Source organism: Python bivittatus, unplaced genomic scaffold, assembly GCF_059951505.1.
Source record: "Python bivittatus isolate LINGU-HERP-01145 unplaced genomic scaffold, Pbiv_v1 ctg000390_np1212, whole genome shotgun sequence".
Lineage (NCBI taxonomy): Eukaryota > Metazoa > Chordata > Lepidosauria > Squamata > Pythonidae > Python > Python bivittatus.
The window spans coordinates 3,302,314-3,322,545 of record NW_028277070.1 but is presented as its reverse complement, the minus strand read 5'-3'; the positions used below and the strand labels follow the sequence as shown (position 1 = coordinate 3,322,545).

The 20,232-nt window shown below is 50.4% G+C and overlaps 1 protein-coding gene across 2 annotated transcripts in view; it reads left to right on the top strand.

Annotated features, from left to right (window-relative positions):
• Nucleotides 1-20,232, top strand: part of INPP5J (inositol polyphosphate-5-phosphatase J) — a 44,964-nt gene that overhangs the window by 19,679 nt on the left and 5,053 nt on the right. Inside the window, exons 4-11 of one of the 2 annotated variants that reach the window (XM_088143848.1) lie at nt 388-496; nt 6,734-6,850; nt 8,032-8,207; nt 10,305-10,361; nt 10,467-10,578; nt 14,518-14,627; nt 16,641-16,824; nt 18,185-18,322. In XM_088143848.1, coding sequence (XP_087999974.1) covers nt 388-496; nt 6,734-6,850; nt 8,032-8,207; nt 10,305-10,361; nt 10,467-10,578; nt 14,518-14,627; nt 16,641-16,824; nt 18,185-18,322 — 1,003 coding nt within the window. The remainder of the gene's footprint in view (nt 1-387; nt 497-6,733; nt 6,851-8,031; nt 8,208-10,304; nt 10,362-10,466; nt 10,579-14,517; nt 14,628-16,640; nt 16,825-18,184; nt 18,323-20,232) is intronic. The other variant, XM_088143849.1, reaches the window with a different exon arrangement.

Here is a 20,232-nt window from a genome sequence, read left to right as displayed (position 1 = left end):
TCTGACCACCAAATCTTGGACAATGAGAAATGCGCAGTGGATGCTCCTCCCCCATTCCCTGTCTCCAAACTGGCATGTGCCAAGGGGCTCTGAATGGGCACCAACTGCCCTGTTTCGGCAACACGTTACCACACCTGATATTTGTTCCAGGCAGGGGAACTCACCTGCTTTTTGCTTTTGAATAAGCTGAAAAGGCAAATTGTTGTTGAGCTGCTTAGCGCGAACACCTGAGGAGGACACTTTCCTCTTCGTCTGCTGCAGGCCTCGCTGGGCAGCAATCGATGGGGGAGGACTGAAGGGGTGTTAGGAGAGGACCCTGGTGCAGGGAGGATGTGGAGTGTGACGTTCCCAGAGGGAGTCAGCTGCTGATTTTGCACTTTTTTGCAGGTTGCAGGAGGTGAATTCCATGATCAACAAACGGCTGAAGGATGCTCTCTTCACCGACCAGTGGAGTGAACTTTTCATGGAGGTGTTGAGCCCCTTTAATTTTGTACTGGTAAGCCCTGAGGAAGATCAGGAAGAGATTTGCAGAGCGACTGACCAAAACGCGGCCGGGCAGCTATTATGCACCCTGGAACGCGCAGGGCCAAAATCTCAAACTGGGTTATTTTGGCATTTGGGGAGGATTTCAGGGAGCGATCCCCCCCCCCCGCAAGTCAGAACGCTCTATCGGTTTTTAGCAGTTTAAAGGGTAAAGTGAGGGCAAGGCTTAAGGCATTTCATTTGCCTGTAACCATCCTCCCACCCTCCAAAACCAGGCCACATGACGTGCAATGCCTGCCAGATAAGCCGATTCCTCCCCAGTCATGAAGTGAATGAAGCCCAGAAGCAGATTGATTCAACTCACGTGGCCCAGCCAGAAGCCTTCTGCTCCTGCAGTGAGCCTCTAGAATGCCGCAGGATGGCTAGGAAGATGGACCAAAATATCAGAACCCCAATGATGCCTCCTGGACAGTAGGATTTGGAGCCCCCCCCCGATCTTCTGGGTTTGCAAAACACGTTGAGCCACGCATGAACCAACTAGCATGTTGCATGAACCAGGTTTATTAGTCCTGTCATGCAGACCTGGAAAACCGGGTTAGTTACATCAACTATGGTACAATTTGCTTGGAGCACCCATCATAAATAAACTTTCCGAATAGCCATCGGATGACCTTTTTTTATTATTTATTTATTTGTTTGTTTGTTTATTAAATTTCTCCCCCGCCCATCTCCCCCCAATGGGGGAACTCTGGGCAACTCACACAGAACATTAAAAACATAAATATATATCAATACATAAAACATCAATTTAAAAACATTTCTAAGAAAGGGAAAGGAGAGTCCAAGAAAATGAAAAATCTGGGGCTGAAGACAGGAGGCCTCTATGGGGCTAGCCATCCCCATGCTTGAGGAGTTCCCTCTCCACCCCAGGCCAAGTGGCAGAACCAGGTCTTCAAAGCCTGGTTTGAATTTTTCTAGCAATTTTGGACCCGAGCAGCTAGTGGCTCTCACCTAGCTCCAAACGAATTATATCTGCTCCTCTGGGACCAAGAGAGGCGGCTTTCAGGCGGCGGAAGTGAATCCTCACCATCGAAAAAGACACTGAAGGGTGCCCTCCTTGCTGACTGGCGGAATGAACTCATCACAGAGGAGCTGAGTAAATAGATGTAACTGAATTAGTTCTTTTCCTGGGTTTGTGTACCTTGAGTCATAAATTAATTGGCCAGGGTGGATTTGCACCACAGGCTGAGCCACCGAAAATGAACCGAGCAGGGCTGGCGCATGATATCAAAGCTGCCACTTGGCATTTAATTGATACAGCCAGGCATGTTGAGTGCACATCACTTTGCCCTGGGCATTTGGGACCGAGTCCCAGATTTTCTGGCTCCCTTTGAAAACCGCTATAGCACTTAAACTAACGGGGGTGGAGAGTTTACATGATATGCTATTACATTCAAACGCGCACACATACTTAACTGACCAAAGTAAAGCTGTCCGAGCTTAACGTGTGTCATGAATGCTTGGTTATCTTTCACTGAATATTGTGTGAATGCAACCAGTGGTAGCTGTTTTCCCTCAGGGGGACTTTTCCGCGGAGGAAAAGGGAAAGAAACTGTGGTCAAGACAACAGTGCAGTGGACTGCTCACTTTCTGCATCTTACTTAGGAGTGCAAGAAAGTAATTGAAAATCTGTCTGGAATAAAAATAAAGACCGGAGTTGCCCTGAAAAGCTTGTACAGTTCTCGGTGGGGCTGGCAGTAGGGATATTGCCCAGAAATTGGGCTCCTGGCCCTATCTGAGTTGGGCCTCCTTGGCTTGTAAGCTTAAGAGGTGTTAAGAAATAGGCGATCAGGGCTATTGGAACTGGAATAGACTAGGAGCAATTTCAGGAGTGTGGACTTCAACTCCCAGAATGTTCAGCAATGGCTGTGGAATTCTGGGAGTTGAAGTCCACACACCTGGAAACAGCCACAGTTGGGAAATAATGGGCTGGAGCGTGAATGGCATGGGAAGGGTTCAGGTCACTGGAAAAATGATTGTACAGGTAGACCTCACTTACCGGCTGCCTTGTTCAGCGGTGGCAATCCCATGATGGAGGGATGCTGTGAAGATCCTAAATGGGGGTATTGGTTGTAAAGTTATTTTTTCAGTGTTTGAAGTTACGATGGTGCTGAAAAAATAACTTTACAACCAATACCCCCATTTAGGATCTTTGCAGCATCCCTCCGTCATGGGATCGCCATTGCAGTCAGTATGTGTTGTCCTGTGCCTGACCTGTGGTTTTTCTTTCTTTCTCTACTTGTAGAGCAGAAAGATTGGAGAGGAAGGGATTACAAGAGAGTAAGCAGGCACACAATGGGGAATACACTTGGCTGTTTGCATACCGTGCTTGGGGCTGCCGGCACCAGCACATTGCTTTCCATGTGTGTTCCCCGTTGTGTACCTGCTTACTCTCTTGTAATCCCTTCCTCTCCAATGAATGTAAATACAAACACTGATTCCCTTGCTCATTGTCCCATCGCTGGGGTGAGCATTCCAAAGGGTGGGGAGTGGGGAGAAGGAAAGCACAGTCACCATCGCATGATTTCCCACTTAGCAACTGCTTTGCTTAACGACGGAGCTGCCAGTCCCCGTTGTGGTCACTAAGCGAGGACTGTCTATAAAGTGAAAGCAGTTGCATCCCCTATCCCCCCTCCTTGCAGAGGCAAGCTAAAAAAATAAAATACATCCCAGCTCTGTGCCACATCTGGGAGAATTTCACCAACTTTTTTCTCCTTTGAAAAGGTTTTTTTTGGCTACCCATCTTAGTAAGAATCATTGGGGGAAAAAGGCAGACTTTGGGGAAAGTCCTGGCACTGGGGCACCAAATTCCAGCGATGGGATTGCCAACCAAGCCTGCCTTTTTCCACGATGACACGTGGCCGTTATCGCCATAGCGACGCCACGGAGACAGCAAGGAGCAGGTGCTGCTGAGACGGAGAAAATGGGAAGCGGCTGCCGCAGATCCCCAGAGCTTATCCTGAAACCTGGTTGGCGGTTTCCAAGCAGGGCAGCCTCTGCGCTGCTCCCGGTGAGGACTGCGGGTCCTCTTACAGCAGCATCCCGTCTCCTCTCCTTGGAACTCGGCACCTGCGGTCGGTCTGTTACGTCACGGCTGACATGCGGCTGTGCTTTCTGGATATTTTTTCCCTTTGTTTCTTTTATTGATCGGATGTGGCCCTCCCTCCCTCCCTCCCTCGCAGCCACTTAAAGTAAAAAAAAATATAAAATTGGAAGATCACATCCAAGCAAAGCCAGTCAGCTCCGGTGCCAAGCCAGACAGAGACCGCCGGTTGCTGCAGGATTTTCGAGCAGTTGACCTGCGGTCTCTAACTGAGACGGCTTCACAGATTCGCCAATCAGACTGCGGGAGCTTCCTTGCAGGAGGCTGGAGTCCGGAAGATTTATTGATCAATTTCTTTGCTAGTTCGGTAGCCTATCTCAAGATCTCAAGGGGCGTACATGGTGCTTCCTCCTGTTTTCCCCCCCCAACAGCCAGATAGGATGAGCTGAGTGGGCCAAAACAGGCGAGACAGAAAACCATCCAATCGGTCTGCATTCCAGTGGAAAGTCCGTATCCACGCAACAGAGGTGGTGGCAGTTTCAAACTCTTCGGGGCAGATTCCCCGTAAATAAAGTGGCTCCCAGGAAAGAAAGCAATAGCCGTTTCCCATTTGCTGGGTTGCCTTTATCTTTAGCCCTTTTGCCAAACCCAGCTTGCCCTTGGGGGAAACCACGTGGTAAGTCAAGTCATCACGTGGGTCAGCATTTTGCAAACAGGTTCAGCCACCTGGCTTGGATTACTGAGTATCTTTATGGCTGCCACAAAGTTCGAAATGAGGAACGTTCCACTTTACAGCTGGCCCTTAAGTCTCACTTTTATATGCATGGAATGAAGTTATTTGTTGGGCTGTGTTTGCACCAATACAGCATCATTATGTCTAGTGCAGTGTTGTCCAAACTTGGCCCCTTTAAGATGAGTGGACTTCAACTCCCAGAATTCCCCAGCCAGCCAGCCAGCTGGCTGGGGAATTCTGGGAGTTGAAGTCCACTCATCTTAAAGGGGCCAAGTTTGGACAACACCGGTCTAGTGCTTTATAGAATAGTAGAGAAGTGCCTACACCAATGGAACTTGCAGTCTAAAATTGTGGAGAAAAATTGGCAGACTGGAGAAGAACATTTCGGACCATCCCGGGGTTGGGGGGGACTGCATTACTCGATTTTATGGGGGGGTGTAATTAAAAAAGAATACTTTCTTGAAAATAGAAGATTAGGAGGTAAGTTGTGATATAGCTTTTCTCGACTTATTTCCATATATGACACACGCAACAGAATATTAATTAATTCTGTTACGTGTGTGCATATATTTAATTTAATTTAATTATTTTATTTTATTAATTAACTAATTAATTAATTAATTAAACTTGTCCCTGCCCATCTCCCCCCAGTGTGGGACTCTGGGCGGCTTACAACATATTAAAACAATAAATAAATATACAATTAAAATTTATAACAGGGCACATTTACAAAGAATAAAAGGAAAGGGAAAAAAATGTCCCAGAAAAGCACCCCCCTTCCTGCTTTGATTGTAGACGGGGCCAGAGAAATGTCAGCGTTTCAGCCTCCCTTTTCAGTTTAGTTCATTTCTGCACAAGTCAACTTTTTAAAATGTAAAGTCTGCACAAACACTCATTAAACATTTTGAATATGTTTTCTCCAAATGTATATATTTTTGCCGACTCTAGTCCTAACGTGCATTTTCTCCAGGCAGTTTTCCCAAACGTCTTACGTGGTGTTGTGCAGATATTCTCCTATAATGATAAAGTAGTTTTGTCTGCTGTTTTCCTTAAATCTATTTTTGTGTTTTTCCTTTTTTATTTGTGAACCACATCCCAAAGTCCAGAAAAGGACAGATTTTGCAGGCTGATAATTCACACCAACTGAAGTGTGAATTGGAAGGCTCTCATTAAAATCCAACTGAATTTCCCCGCAGTCCCTAATTCCGTTACAGCTTCAACTTGTAAAATGTATTTAAGGGGGGAAAAAACTTCTACTTCTTTTTTTTTTTTTTTTTGCTTTAATTAGAAATATAAATAATTTGGCAGGGAAATGTTATCACTGAGTACACGGGCTGCTCTTTCTCCAAAGCTGTGCAGATCTTCCAAGGGATAATCTGCTTCGAGCAAAGCGCCTCTGCAGATTGAAGCGGGGCCGTCTTCGAATCAGCAGAGCAGCCAACTCGTGTTGCTCAGCAGCAAGAGCGCCTGAGCATGTGCAGAAGCCACTCCCTGTAAGGCAGAGCAGATTGGTCCCCGCTCAGTTAAGAGTCAGGGTTATCATAAGTATGTTTCTATACCTGTGATTTGCACACTCCTTATTTTGCTTACGCTCCGATTTATTCTCGTCTGTCACAGACAGTACTGAAACTTAACGGTCTTCTTGTCCCCTCATTCTACTGCCTCCCAAGCAAAGGCGGGGAATAGCCTGATGCTCAACAGATGAAGTAACTTCTCTGGCTCTGGAGAGTTCTCCCCCATAGGGTCTTTCTCCAACATGCTGGTGGCGACATCCTGCTTAATCAAGGCCGGCTGAAATGGACTTCATTCATAGACACAGAATGGAAGATCGGCGCAGGCACCTCCAGCAGCCTCCGATTAAACATCTCCCGCAAAAGGGAGCCTGTCGCCTCCCAAGGCAGCCTGTTAAACTGTTGGGTTAGGAAAATTCTCCTGGCGCTGAGCTGAAATCTAATCCTCGTAAGCCGAGCCTGTCTTCTCCATGACAGCCCTTCCGATGCTCCAAGATGTGTTTCAGCCGCCTTCTCGGAGATGGGTGTTGTGTGTCTCCGGTATCCGCTGCACCCTTCCAGACCTCTCCTCTTCGACGGCTCTCCTTGGCTGCTCGGGGTCTTCCTCGAATGCAGCTCTAACGTTGCCTTCCGTGTGGGAAAAGCTCTCAGGGAGCCAGATCCAGGCTTCTGTGAAAAGCACTGCAGGGCCGGAGAAGGCCTTGGCGAGTCACGTCCAGTGCAACGGCCAACCTGGGCCTGGTAACTGGCACATGAAGTTTATCCAAACCGATTCAGTACAATGCGTCGGATCTGGTGGGCGTTTAAGCAAGGAGCCCTTGAGTCCTAGGCTTATTTGGAGTATGGAGGGGCAGAATTAGAACTCGGTGCACTGCTTCCTCTTACTACCTTTTGCTGTTTCAGGTGAGCACAGTACGAATGCAAGGAGTCATACTGTTTGTCTTCGCCAAGTACTACCACCTGCCTTTTCTGCAGGACATCCAGACGGACTGCACCCGGACGGGACTGGGCGGCTATTGGGTGAGTGAACTGCCACCGCTGCCTGGGCACGGCGTGATTTATACAGGGCCACTTAAGGCTGGGCGGGAGAAATCTTGACTGCACGCACTTCCCTTGGGGACTGAGGTGAGTTGCAGTTTGCATAATGCGTGGAACCGTTCACTAACCCCACCGGCTGGGTTTGCACAAACACGGAGCGACAGTTAGCCACGCTTAGTTAGCCACGCTTAGCATGTGGTATAAAAGCAGCTGCTTGGCCTTTCTCTGGCCGGTGAAGTGATCCCAGCCACTCAGGGACACAACGCGGGGCGTTTTGCGGAGCAGTACGTCCAAAGTGTGTGCAGCAAGAGAGCAGAATTGGGCTCTGAAGAATTCCTTCGGTAGGCCTGCCTCTGCCAGCCTTGGGGCATGGAAGCTCCAGGTCTGGAATTGTTCCTGTGGTCACTCATCTCGTCAGCTCCTTGCTCAGTGGAGGACCTGCTGGGCAAAAGGGGGGGGGTTCCCCCATTTTCTGTGGCAGTCCATTCCGCTGTCAGTTGTCACGTGGTTTTAGGGCAGGAATGCAAAGCCTTGGCGCATGGATCCTTGCAGCCTGCCAACATCTTTTCATGACCAGAGTTAGGGCCTTCTATTTAGTTTAGTTTAGTTTTGTCTTTGGGGAGGTATGTAGTAGTTAAAAGGGGCAAAAGCCTCATCAATGTTGACGGCACCCATTTCTCTCCTGAAAACTCCTGAGCCTGAGGTCCCTAAGCGGACCTGGCCTTGCCCATTTCTGGAGCACAGCTGTGACATGCCACACCAGCTGGCACCGGCTGCCCTGTCTTGCTTTGGGAGTCTCGGGTTAATTTGGCACTCGGCCTGTTGAGCCTTAGCCGTGGTGCTGGGGGCTCAGTTCAGCACCATCCGTGGACAGCTGCTGGGGCAGCCAGTTCCCGCCTCTCCCCCCGTTCAGTCAAGCCCCCACCTAAATTGGCCACCTGGCCTCAGGATGGCAAGGGCAGGTGATGCCTGGCTGTTTGGCACCGCTCCGAGTGGAAAAGCGACGGTGATTGAGTTGCCAGAGGTTGCTTTTCCAGGTGGCCTCTTCCCAGGTGGGACCATCCCGGCCTCTGGTGTTTGCTCCTGCAGGCCAGACTGAATCCTTCATCTGCCCCCTCCTCCTCCCGGCCCACGGATTCTCTGCCTTCCTTCTCTCGCTGCAGGGCAACAAGGGCGGGGTGAGCGTCCGGCTCTCCATCTTCGGGCACATGGTTTGCTTTTTGAACTGCCACCTGCCGGCGCACATGGAGAAGGCGGAGCAGCGCAAAGAGGACTTTACCACCATCCTCCACTTGCAGCAGTTTGAGGGGCCCTCGGCCAACGGCATCCTTGACCACGAGTGAGTATAAGCCCCCGTGTCCTTCCAGTCCTTCCGGGGAAAAGGGAGCCCAGGAGGGCCGGGGAGTGGGTGGGCTCTTGGCCAGTTCACTCTCTTCTGGTGGACGTCTTCTCAGCTGGGAAGGTCTGTTGTTTCATTTCAGTCACTGATGATCAATGGTCGATGGAATTTGCTCCCACCAGTCCCCCCTACAGTGCCCAAGCCAGGACGGAAATAAGACAAAACAGTCTGAATCCGGTGTTTAGAAAAATTACATACATTATACTTAAAATCATCATTAGGTATCTCAAAAAGGTGAAGAGGAAGGCACGGTAGGAGCAAAGCACAACTCCTGAAGGAATGGGTGCTGCGGTCTAAAGTAATGTAGGATTGGGTGTGCATCTGGCAAACCAAAGTCTCCAAGTGGGATGATCCTTCAGGGAGCAAATTAGGGCTCCAGTTTTTACCACCTTCCTTGTTTTTATTCCACTTTGCTCTCCGTTATCGTGCATCCAGATCTTTTCTCCCACAGAAGGAAAAGCAAACGCAAGGGGTGTCTGCGTATGGTAGCTCCAGAAGGCACGGATAAAATGCCTCCCCTTCTACTGCCCCCACTTCGCTGTTCCAGGTTGTGTTGGTCGGGGGGGCTTTTCAGCTTAAAAGAGAAAAAGAGACAGAAGAGAGCAGGGGGAAATACTGGCAGTTGTCAAAAGTCCGCTTTCTGAACTGGCCCTTTCGACTGGAGGGGGCGGGTGTGAATCTCCAGCCGTGTTCAGATGAGGACGAGGACGTATATCTTCTTACATGACTGCATCTCGACTCTCCCCTAAGGCCACTCCTGATGATTAAAGGGCTGTTGTACTACTGTGGCGTTATTTTTGACAATCCTCTTTATGTGCAGACGTAAAGAGTTTGGGAGGAAACTAAGCCGAGGCTCAGATGGAGCAAAACCGAACAGCTCTTCTGACGTTTCGGTGAAAGAGGGGCTGAAGGAGGGAGGGCAACAACTTCCTCCTCACTCCTCACCCCCCATCCCCGGCCCGCCTGCACCTGATCCTCCCCCTGACCGGACGGGCGTTTGCCACCGGCTGCACTGTTTGACCTGTTGGAAAGCGGAGGGCTTTCTAGCAGCCACGCACCGGTTTTATTCAGTAAAGGAGCAGGCTGGACCTGCCTGTCCCCCAAGAAAAATGGCTGCCTGGGCAGGTCGGCCCGCCTCGGGTCCAGCTTTGTTGCCCACGCAGGCCTTTCTCTCCTGGAGCTGCTTCTGGCTGTGCAAATGTCCCTGGCAAAAGCCTGCAAGCAGAAGGGGCAGAGGACCCCCTGAGTGGCTCTCCCCACATGGACAACCAATTTCTGAAGAGCCAGGACAGGGTCCTTGGTGGCCACCTAAAGGGATTCTTTTTCATTCTCATAGAATCCAGATTTGTTCAGATGAAAGGATTAGGGCTAGAAGAATGCCAGCATCTGTCTTTCAGCTGCGTCCGCAGGGAGAGCAGCCCCCTCAACGCATCTCAGACTGGTCCCTGCCCTCCCCGCAACGCCAGCTGGGTGATTTTGCTGCTCTCCCGGTGTCACCTGACACTCCAGCAAAGCAGCAGAAAACAGCTACAGGAATGGTGGGGGTGATGTTCCCTGATGCCAAGAGAACTCATCTTCGTCGTCAAACATCCAGCAAGAATATAATAATAGACGGACTATTGATTCTTCTTCCTCTGTTCATTTCTGCTCGGTGGCCTCCAGCTTTCTCGGTCCTTTCCGAGCCTGGTGCTTCTGGGTGTGTTGGGTGGCAGTTCCCAGAATTTCCTTCACCCAGGCTGCCTGAGAATGGCCATCCTAGCCTACCCAGACGGAAGCAGATCTCCTTCTCTCCTGGTGGTCTGCAGGAGCCAGCCAAAGCCTTCTGGCTGGTGGATGGTGGGCACGAGTCCTCCCTGGTATGGGGTTTGTGATGTCTATAACTCCAGGGCTGGGACTTGCCGGACAATCAATTTCTGAAGAGCCAGGACAGGGTCCTTGGTGGCCACCTAAAGTGACTCTTTTTTATTCTCATAGATTGGTTGAGATGAAAGGATTAGGGCTAGAAGAATTCCAGCATCTGAATTAATTCTCTTTTAGACCCAGTATATCCCTGTGTGCATTTGGGCAGAGAGTTTCTGGTTCTCTTTCTAACAGGTGAGGAATGAGGTCACAAGGGCTGTGTATCTGACGGTCTCCCGAACCTTTATCAGTCTGATGAAGGCTCCCCATTTCCTTCTCCTTCCCTTTGTCTCCCTCCAGCCTCATCTTTTGGTTTGGGGATCTCAACTTCCGCATTGAGACCCTGGACATCCGCTACGTGAAATACGCCATTGACAACAACATCCTGCATCAACTCTGGGAGAAGGACCAGGTGAGAAATGCACGTGTGTGCCTAGTGTGTGTGCAGGGGCTGGGGGTTGCGGGGGGCCAACAGGAGCGGCCTGTGGGATTGACCCATTTCCCTGCTCAGGCCACACCAGACCTGTTGCACCCTGGCCTCTGTGTACAAGAGATGGGGCCCATTCTTCTCCGTGGCTCTGTGGCTGGCTGTTCACTGGCCATCTTGGCCAACTAAAAACGTTAGCAGGGTTGGTTAATCCTTGGAAGGGGGACCTCCAACAAAAAGAAACATTCTGGAAGGAGGCAGTGGCAAACCCCTCCTGCGGTGTTAGCCAAAAACGACGTTTTCTGCGTCCTTGAAGTCAGGGAGAGCTGAGCTCGACTCCGAGGAGGCTTGATCTGTTTTTACTTTGCTGAGAGCCAAGCAACACAACATGAAATATGGGAAATCCATAAACGACCGTCTCCACATTTCAGTGTCTAATTAAAAGAAGTCATGGGGTATTGGACTGAAATAACAGCTTGCTGAAGCCTGCATCTAACCCTAACCCCCCCGTTTCCCAAACAGACCGAGTTTCCCAATGCTCAGAACAGTCCGCCCCAAGAAAGTGTCACTTGAGCAATCATTAGCCAAGATGCAGTGCATCGCGAAGCGGATCAAAATGACACTTTACAGTTGGATCCCAGGAGTTACCTTTGATCCTCAGTAGTCCCTTCAGCCCGGCTGTTTGTTTACCTTGTTGGTTTACCTCTTGGTTGTGCCAACCAGCCCTTTGCGTGGCGCATAGTTCAGAGTAGGGAAAGAAATGATAAGATGGGTTAATTCAGTCACGCAAGTTAAGCTGTTGCCCGAAGGGAGCCCTGTTTATATCAGTAAAAGCAGCAGCAGCAGCTGATGCAGTCCTACCCCATGATTTACGGGGTCCTACATCAGGTTTCTCTATCGGCGCGACCCCCTTGCGTTTTGCAAGGCTCTTCCTGAAGCTTTGCGGCCAAAATGCACTTCTTAAGCTTGCAGGAGGGAGGGAGACCCAAAGCCCGGTGGGGTCCCTCAGGGGGTCCCCTAAACTGGGCGTCAATTCAGGATACCTTGACCCTGTCTTGCCCCTCCCCCATTCGCTCCCATTTCGAGGGCAGCAGGAAGGGCTGGAAGTGATGGCCTCACCAACCAGGCAAGGCCTGGGTGCTTCGTGATCCAGGGGGTGGGAAGAGCAGGCGTGGCGATTTGGGAGCCCTGTGCCCCCAGCCCTGGCACCCTTGACTCTCAGGGACAGGGTGGGAGAGTGGCAGAACCGGTGGACAAGGTGATGGATCAACATATTTGGTGCCAAAATGCTGCTTGTCCAAGCACTGCTCAAGTCTGTCACGTGAGCTCTCCCCAAAATCCCTCGGCTGAAAAATCATCATAATTTTTAAAAATTAGAGCGCTGCTTGGTCTCCTTCTGGGAGTTTTCTTCCTTGAAGCTCTACCTTTCTGGCAGCATGATCTCTATTTGGAGGCAGATGTCACCATAAGGCAGACGGATAGATTAGCAGTGCCGGGCTGAGAAAGAATTCCCGCGTGCTTTCCCCCCATCCTGTGGTCATACAGCTTGATGAAAGAGCAGTCGCTATTAAAATACCTTTCCAAAGACTTTTTCACGCATGCAGTGTGGTGTTGGCATTTATTTTAGTAGCAACCTGGCCCTGCAAAGGGGTGAAAAGGTTCGTAACAGGAAATCCTCTCTCTGGCTCCCCACCCTTCCATTCAGCCCTGAAAGGAGACCTCAGGCTGGGAGTCCTCCCGTGGGCCTTTTTCAGATCACGGGCAGTCTGTGCATCTCGGAAAGGGCCCAACCGATGGAAAGATCAGAAGCAGAGACCCTCTCCCCGGTGGTCTGCCGCCTCCCTTGTTCATTTAATCCCAAAGGAAGATCTCAGGAGGAAACCCTGCCCAGGGGGCTCTTTCAGTGGTTGTGCTTCTGCCATCTCTAAGGGGGAGTTCTACCCTTGAGAAATGGTTTCAGGATCTCTCCCTGCCCTGGAGAGATTCCAAGAAATGCCCCGATCCATTTCTAGGACTGCATATCCGATGGAAAATTTTGGAAGGACTTTCATACCCAGTTTAGGCCAGTCAGCCTGGAGCCAGCCGTGTGATGTATTGGCATTGCTGCGAAATGTAGGGTTTTGTGCCCATTTTCCCCTCTGTTTGTTGAAGGCATGTTCTCATTATCCTCCATATGTTCAGTTTATCTGAAGCTTGACACACCCGTTTTCTTTTCTCCTGAAAATCATACCAAAGTTGTTCAGTGTTTGCTATTCAGTTCTGGCTGTGGGATCTTAACGAGCTTCAGTGTGCATGAGAGCGTGTTGGGGATATCTTGCCTCCGTACTGTGGGCATCCGTTTCTGCTTTGGAGGTGATCCCTAAGGCTCTTAAGCATTCTAGAAACTGGTCATCTCACCTGTTGGCTGCATTTACAAAAAATACTTCATCTCGTTATGCCATTGACCAGTTTTCCAGGCCATAAATAAATCTGGTGGCCACATTCATGCAACTTGTAAGACAAAGACATACGTGCACGCATACAACCTAACCGGAACTTCATGTTTTGCAAGTCTAACTGCTGTCCTGGTTACATACAGTACATTGTATAACCACAGCTACTGCTCTGCCTGGATTTGAGCTCCAGCCATGTCAAGGCTGTAGCAGGATGGCAGCATCCAGTCAACCCACCTTGTTTGGTTTTAGAAGCTAAGCAGGGTCAGGCCTGGTTAATTCTTTGAAGGGTGACTTCCAGGGAATCCCAGGGCTGGAGTGGGAAGCTGGAAAAAGTCCTGGAAGAAAGCAAAGGCAACCTACTTATTCAGTTGCCAGGAAAACCACATTGACGTATCCGTGAAGCCACGGAGTTGTGCTCAGTTCACATCAGCCTCGACTGTGCTGTCCGTCTAGATGGCAGCGCCTGGCCAACCCAGAAGCTAAGTGGGGTTGAACTTCGCTCGGACAGGGCCCCCCGGGAATCACACAGCTGGACGCTAGAGTGGGAAATCCGAAAAAACATTCCAGAGGAAGGCCATAGCCAACTCCTTCGTATTGTGGCCAGGAAAATCCCATGGAAGCAATTCAAGCAGGAGTCAAACTTGACTTGAGGGCATCTTCATTTTTTAGTCAATGGGATTGGCATTCCTTCCAGGTCTTGGAAGGCCCCATTTTCTAAGCCAAACTCTCTGTCCGTCTAGCCAAATATTAGCTCTGACTCTTGGCTGGAAGTCCTTCCTAGCCTCAGTCAGGGGCCTTTGCTAGCCTCCCTGGCGAAGCTGGAAAACTGAACCCAGAATTCTTGCATGACAGACTGCAAGACGGTCGGCTGGACCTTTCCTCCTGCTGTCCGTGGCCTCCCTCTGCAGGCACAGACAGTCAGGGACATATCAGCCCTGCTAGGTCTGCTGCCTCAAAAACTAACCAGCATGTTACGGCAGAAGCTTTTTGGGACCACAGTGTGCTTCATGAGAAATATTGTGGAGAAGGGGTATGTGAGTACATGCCTACGCTCGGACGAGGCATACTAAATAGGCAGGTCACAGGGGGACAAAGTGCAGGGGTGCAGACAGTCATAATTACTAATGACCAGACCATTCCTGAAAGAGTTGTTGGGTATGTTAGCAGTCTTCCAGCACTGGTGCATGGATGCACACCTCTGATGGTAAGAAACCCTGGTCTGTCTTTAAGCTACAGGAGGGTGGTGAAGCTCCTAATGAATTCTGGCATGGTTGTTGCTGGGCAATGTAGCTCTTGACTGTCCTTGCCTGGCCCGGTGGGCCACGTAGTTGACTGCTCCTGGGAGGCCAGGAGTTCTGTGTGGCCCGTGTGGCCCCTGAGGCCACCAGTGGGGTGTGAGGGAGCTGTAGTGTATGTGTTGGGGGGGGGAGAAAGAGAGAAAGAGCCCTAACCATCCAGCGCTTTTCTCCCGGCTTCTCCCTTTCCGCAGCTTAACATTGCAAAGACCACGTGGCCCATCCTGAAGGGGTTCCAAGAGGGGTCCCTCAACTTCCCCCCGACCTTTAAATTCGACGTGGGAACTAACATGTATGACACCAGGTATGGAGGAGAACTGGGGCACGCAGGCATGAATTCAATTCTTTATGATGCTGAAATCTAACCTGGGGTGAGATCCAGCCCACTCGAAATTTATTCTCAAGGTTAAGTTGCCCCACCAGTCTCCGGAGGAGCCTTCCAAGGCTTCCTCTGTGACTGACTAATCCTGGCCTACTGCTGGGATTCTGCCATTGGCCTCACGATGGTTGTCTGTCCATGGAAGAGGCTACCTGTTGTGTCTCAGTACGAGTCCTCATTCTGAGCACATCTTCCAGTGAGGAGGTGCAAATTAAAGAAATTTTGATGGGGAACTCTTGAGTTTCCTAGCACGTGTAACTGGGTCGCTTAAAGAACGGTATATTTGCACAACCTACCGAGCTCAATTGGCTTAATCTTCGTTATTGTGTTTGTGGCTTAGCCTGTTATGCATACCCAGCTGACCTGGCTCGTTTATGGTTCAGTGTGTTGTGCCAACCCAGAAAGCGGGTCAGTTCAGGAACCGGCAACAATGTACTGGGCACACTCAGCCTTCAGGTGTGACAAGCTCCTTCGCCATCACCGTTTTTTCCAAGCTGAGAGTCCAGAAGGAGGTCCCTTGTCCTGTGAAGCAGCTTTGCACGTTCGGTGGCCGGAGGTCCACTCAGCTCTGGGGCTCTGGGCCTGGGTTCACAAGCCAGACTTGGGTTGGGTGGCTTGTGGCTGTGGCAGCAGGGCTGAGCCCAAAGGGTGAAAGGCTGGAGGTCTTGACCGCCCTCTGGGTCTGCCCCCTCCCTGCCTGCCTTGGGAGGCTGCTTGGTAGGACCTTTGGCCACCTGGCATCCTCCCCACTAACCCTGGCATGTGAAGTGGGTAGGGATCTTGCAGCTGCTGGGCCTTTCTGGCGAGTAGAAAAATGGTACCTATAGTTCCCCCTCCTGGCTCTGGGCTTTCAGTCGTGGGTCTAAGCAATTCAGCTCTTCCTCCTTTGGGAGCTCTCACCACATATTGACAAAATTAAGATTTACTTTTTTCACGAGGGAAGGAAAAAAAGCAAGCATTCCTTTTTAGCTTTAGTGCAAACCAGCCTGTGTGGGGAGAGATACAAATTGTGGGCAACCTCTTAAACAGTGTTGTCCAAACTTGGCCACTTTAAGATGAGTGGACTTCAACTCCCAGAGTTCCCCAGCCAGGCTGGGGAACTCTGGGAGTTGAAGTCCACTCATCTTAAAGTGGCCAAGTTTGGACAACACTGTCTTAAGAGAATCCGCAGTGGAAAAAGTACACAGGAGAAGTGAGGCTCTGAGCAAACCCCTGGTTGGTATTCGTCTGTTTCTAAGGCACACGATTGCTGAGTTGACGTAGAGCAAAATGCACATCAATACCAACGTACATCAGACCATAAAACCTAAATTGCTGCACTCTTTCCAGCATAAAAGTAACCTTAGGCAATATTTATAGTTCGAACTTGGTACCTACTTGGCAGAGGTAAATGGGTCACTGCCCAAACATTTCCTGCTTCTCCTGCTTCTTGCGGAGTTCTGACTGCGGTTTTCGGAGGGAGGGAGCTTTGCCACCCGGAAGGAGGGGCGGGCCTGGCAGGTGGCATGGCATGGGGGGGGGCTGGCTGGCAAGGAGACGGTGGTCTTCTGGCAGCAGGCTACGGTCTAAGTTGGGTTAAACATGTTGTGCATCACAACTTCCATGTGTGTGTGTAGCTAAGGATTACTCGTGCGCCATCACAAAGCGGTTTAGATGGAATTCTGCTCTAATTCAGGGGGTGGTGGAACGTCCTGTTGATCTGGGAAAGCTAAGCAGGATGGGGCCTGTTTGGTACTTGGATGGGAGGCCACCAGAACGCCCCAGAGATGTCACGACGGAGATGTTGGAAAAGCACTCCAGGAGAAGGCAATGGACAATCAGCTTTGTATTCTTGCCCAAGAACTACAGAGATGTGTTGTTATTTGCAGAATAAGCACTCTGCGTGTTAATCCAGCCCCGGTTGGGGCCTCACTTCCTGTCCTTTGATGTGCCCCGCAGCGCCAAGAAGCGGAAACCGGCTTGGACAGACCGCATCCTATGGAAGATCAAAAGCTGTGGCCTCGCGGGGCATCCTGGCAGGTCCAGCAGTGGGAATCTGGCCGTGACCCAGCTGTGCTATGTCAGCCACATGGAGTACTCCGTGAGCGACCACAAGCCTGTCGTCTCCATCTTTGCGGTACAAGTGAGTCCAGAACCCAGTGGACGCCCCCCTGCCTGAGTCTGCGGATAGCGGTGGTCGCACCCCTGGGAGCTTTACCCTGCACACTGCAAACCAGGACTTTTAGAAAGAAACCTGGCCATGTTCCTACTGTGACGTTAAGTTACGGTCACTACGTGCTAGTCTGCTGGCTCAGAAACATCACCCTGTTGTAAGGCCCCCCGAGAGTGCTGATCTGAAGGCCAGGAGAATATAGTTATTAATTGCTCCCTGTGTGTAGAAAGAGAGGGAGGGAGGGAAGGTCTTAGCCTTCCTCCTGACCTGCCGGCTCTCCCCATGCAGGGCGTTTTGGTCCCTTGTTCTGTTTTGACCTTGGGGGAAAATGCAGTGTGAAACCTACAGGTATATTTCTGTTCGCTGCCAAGAGGAGGAATGTAAGTCTTCTGAAGGAATCCCAGGAGGCCCTTGATCCGCTTAATTGCAAGTTATGCTCTGAATAAGAAAACCAGGAGAGTTTAAGCTGTGCCTGGCCCCCCTTCCTTGCAAATCTCCCCAGCAGCACCCTCCTGGGTCGCCTTTGTTTCAGGAAATGCCACCCTGATTGGGAGGATGCGGCAAAGCTCCATCAGGGATCCAGGGAAAATAGGGCTAAACCTCTGAAGCCCACCCAGAGGGGTGGGGATGCAGATCTGAGCTTTAGAGGGATATTTTGCAGAGAGCGTTAGCAAAGGCATGTTAACATTGCCGCGTTCCTCGTGCCCGGTTGTGGTAAATATGCAGTGATTTTACACTCTTCTCACACAAGGAGCCAAAGCGAAGCCTCGTGACTCCCTTTCCACTCCCCAGGAAAGTGGTTCTGGAGGTGTAAAGCTTGACTTTCTGCGGACAGGCTGGAGTGATGAGGACTCTGCCCCTTCGACACCCACACAGTCACTGCTTTGAAATACAAACGCGGCAGAGAAATTTGCTTCCTGCTTCTACCTTTATAACAGGGGTGGGCCACCTATGGTTGCACGCCATTGGCACGTCTCTGGCATTCAAAAGTAAAACAGGCCAACGTGAGTTGGAGGGAAAGTGTTCCATTTCTCCCTTCAAAGCCCTCCAAAGAGCCTTTGCTCTCAAAATGGGGCCATTTGGCCACTGAGGCTTGACGGCACAATTTGGGGCTCTTTTTGGCAGAGATGTCCGAGTAGGGAATACGGGGTGGGGAAAGCGTTTTCCCTCTGGTTCCCATTTCCACCCAACGAGTCCCAAAAGGGCCCCAAGGGCGCCAGCGAAGGGCCCCCCGCTGCCCTTCCGAATTTCTTTCCTGGCTCAGCCGCACAAGGGCCTGAGGAAGCCCAGCCGGCTGCAGCCTTCCTCTCCCGGCCGTTCCTCCTGGCAGTTTGGTTCCCGAGCCGACGTGCCCCTGGTGGAGATCCAAGTGGCCGACGAGTGGACCAAGCCGGAGCAAGCCGTGGTCCGCTACAGGACTTCCTCGGCTTTCCATCGCAGCTCGTGGGACTGGATTGCGCTCTACCGGGTAAGAAGGGGTCCCCTGGTGGGATGGTTGGGGGGGAACGTCTCGCAACGCGATGCCCAAATGCTGGGTGGTTGGCCCAAGGTGGCCGAATAGGGTCAGTCCGTCCATGGATGGAGCAAAGGAAGCAAGTGCCACTTAGGGTTTCTGGAGAGAAGGTCTGCGGGAGGGCGGGCTGCAAAATGTGGTGCCGCTTCTCTGCCGGCTGTTTTTTGCTCGGCAGCTGATCTCTTGCAAAGGTTTTCCAAGCAAATGTTGGAATCTGCCTGCCGCTCTGTTTTCAAGGAAGCGGGCTAGAGAAGAGCACCACGCAGCTGCTTTTTTGGCACTTAGCTAACGCGGTTGCCATGATTTTCTAGAGAAGGAGAGACGGTTGCGTATCTGCAAGACCTCCGTTATTTAAGGATACCTTCCTGCATTGAGAAAGGTTGACCTGCGGTTGGCTTCTGTAACATACAACAGCCTGCCTGGCATAAGTTTAAAAGTTCATTGCTCTCAGTCGAGCCTGGGATTCCCAGATGGTCTCCCATCCAATAATAACCAGGCCCAGTGCTTCTGAGATCATCCAAAGCCAAAGAATCCGTGCCGGTTTGGAAATGGTCCTCCCAGCACTATCAGAAGCATTAGCCAGGTGAAGTCACTTCTTTGTTGAGCTCACGATTGTGTACCTTGACAACAGTCTAGACATGATTTGCTGTTGCTTTCTTCAAGGATGCGTTTCAACTTCCAGTCGAGCCTATAGCTCTGAGATTTCCTGGTGGTCTCCCATCCAAGCATTGACTGAGCTTGACCTTGCTTGGCTTCTGGAGATCAGCCCAAGTCAGCCGTGCGCTGTCATCTGCTATGCTTTTGTGGGCTTACTATTAGTACTACAACTGGCATGGTCCAAATTTGCATCCCGTAATGGATTTTCTGCAGTATGAAAATTATGGGAAAAGTGTGAGAGTGCATAGCCAGATTGGAAGTTGTAGACAACTTCTAGACAGCCTTGTGAATAAAAGCGTTGGTTGTTGCCCAACCAGGGACTCCCTGTTTCTTTTTTCAGGCCCTTTATGGAAATGGAAGAAACCAGTAACAGTTTCCATTATGGTCATGCTAGAGTTGGATCGTATTTGCACACACACACACGTACAAATATTATTGTTTGCTTGTCCTGCACTTAGATATAGGTGCATACCAAATAAAGATACTACATTTATGCAATATAGGGAGTTGATTCTGTAATGCACACACAAGTGAAACAGTAATTGATTTATAATCTCAGTAATTTGTGGATATGAAGTGAAGCCTCCCGAGATAACTAGAAAATACCGAATTGTGAATTTGGAACTGGACTCAGTACAAAATACGGCACTAATTCATTTAATAAAACCATAACATCCCTCTGACTCTAAGATTGGAAAGCAATTACATTTGATTTTAAAGTCAGCTTTCCATTTTTCTTCTCTAAGCTGTTACCTAAATGGGTCTGATCTTGAGCCTCTTCTGTGCTTTCCTTGTAAATAATTCATGCAGGAAAGTGGCTGAGAAAGGGGCAGGCAGGGGACGAGGACTGAAAGCGAGAGGGAGTGTGGCAAATTGCAGCTGATCAGAGTGCCAGGAAAAAATCCGACGCAGTTTGGGGGTACGGAGAAAGTCTACCTATCTTGGCCAGGTGCACACGTTGTGCTAAACAGCAGTTTGCCTAATTATGAATTGTTGAATGAGCCGCCATCGACCCTTGGTTTATAAGCATTCTTACGCCAAAGCAAGCCTGTTATGGCTTAGTGCAGTATATGGGTTAGATGCTGGGTCCACGTTACTTGCTCGTGTCTTCCCTGGCTGGTGGAGGGAAGAAATTATCCAGTCATTGGCTTGGAAGGAGCCCTCTGACCATCCCAGAGAAGTGGCTCTCCAGCCTTGCTTGAAGACCT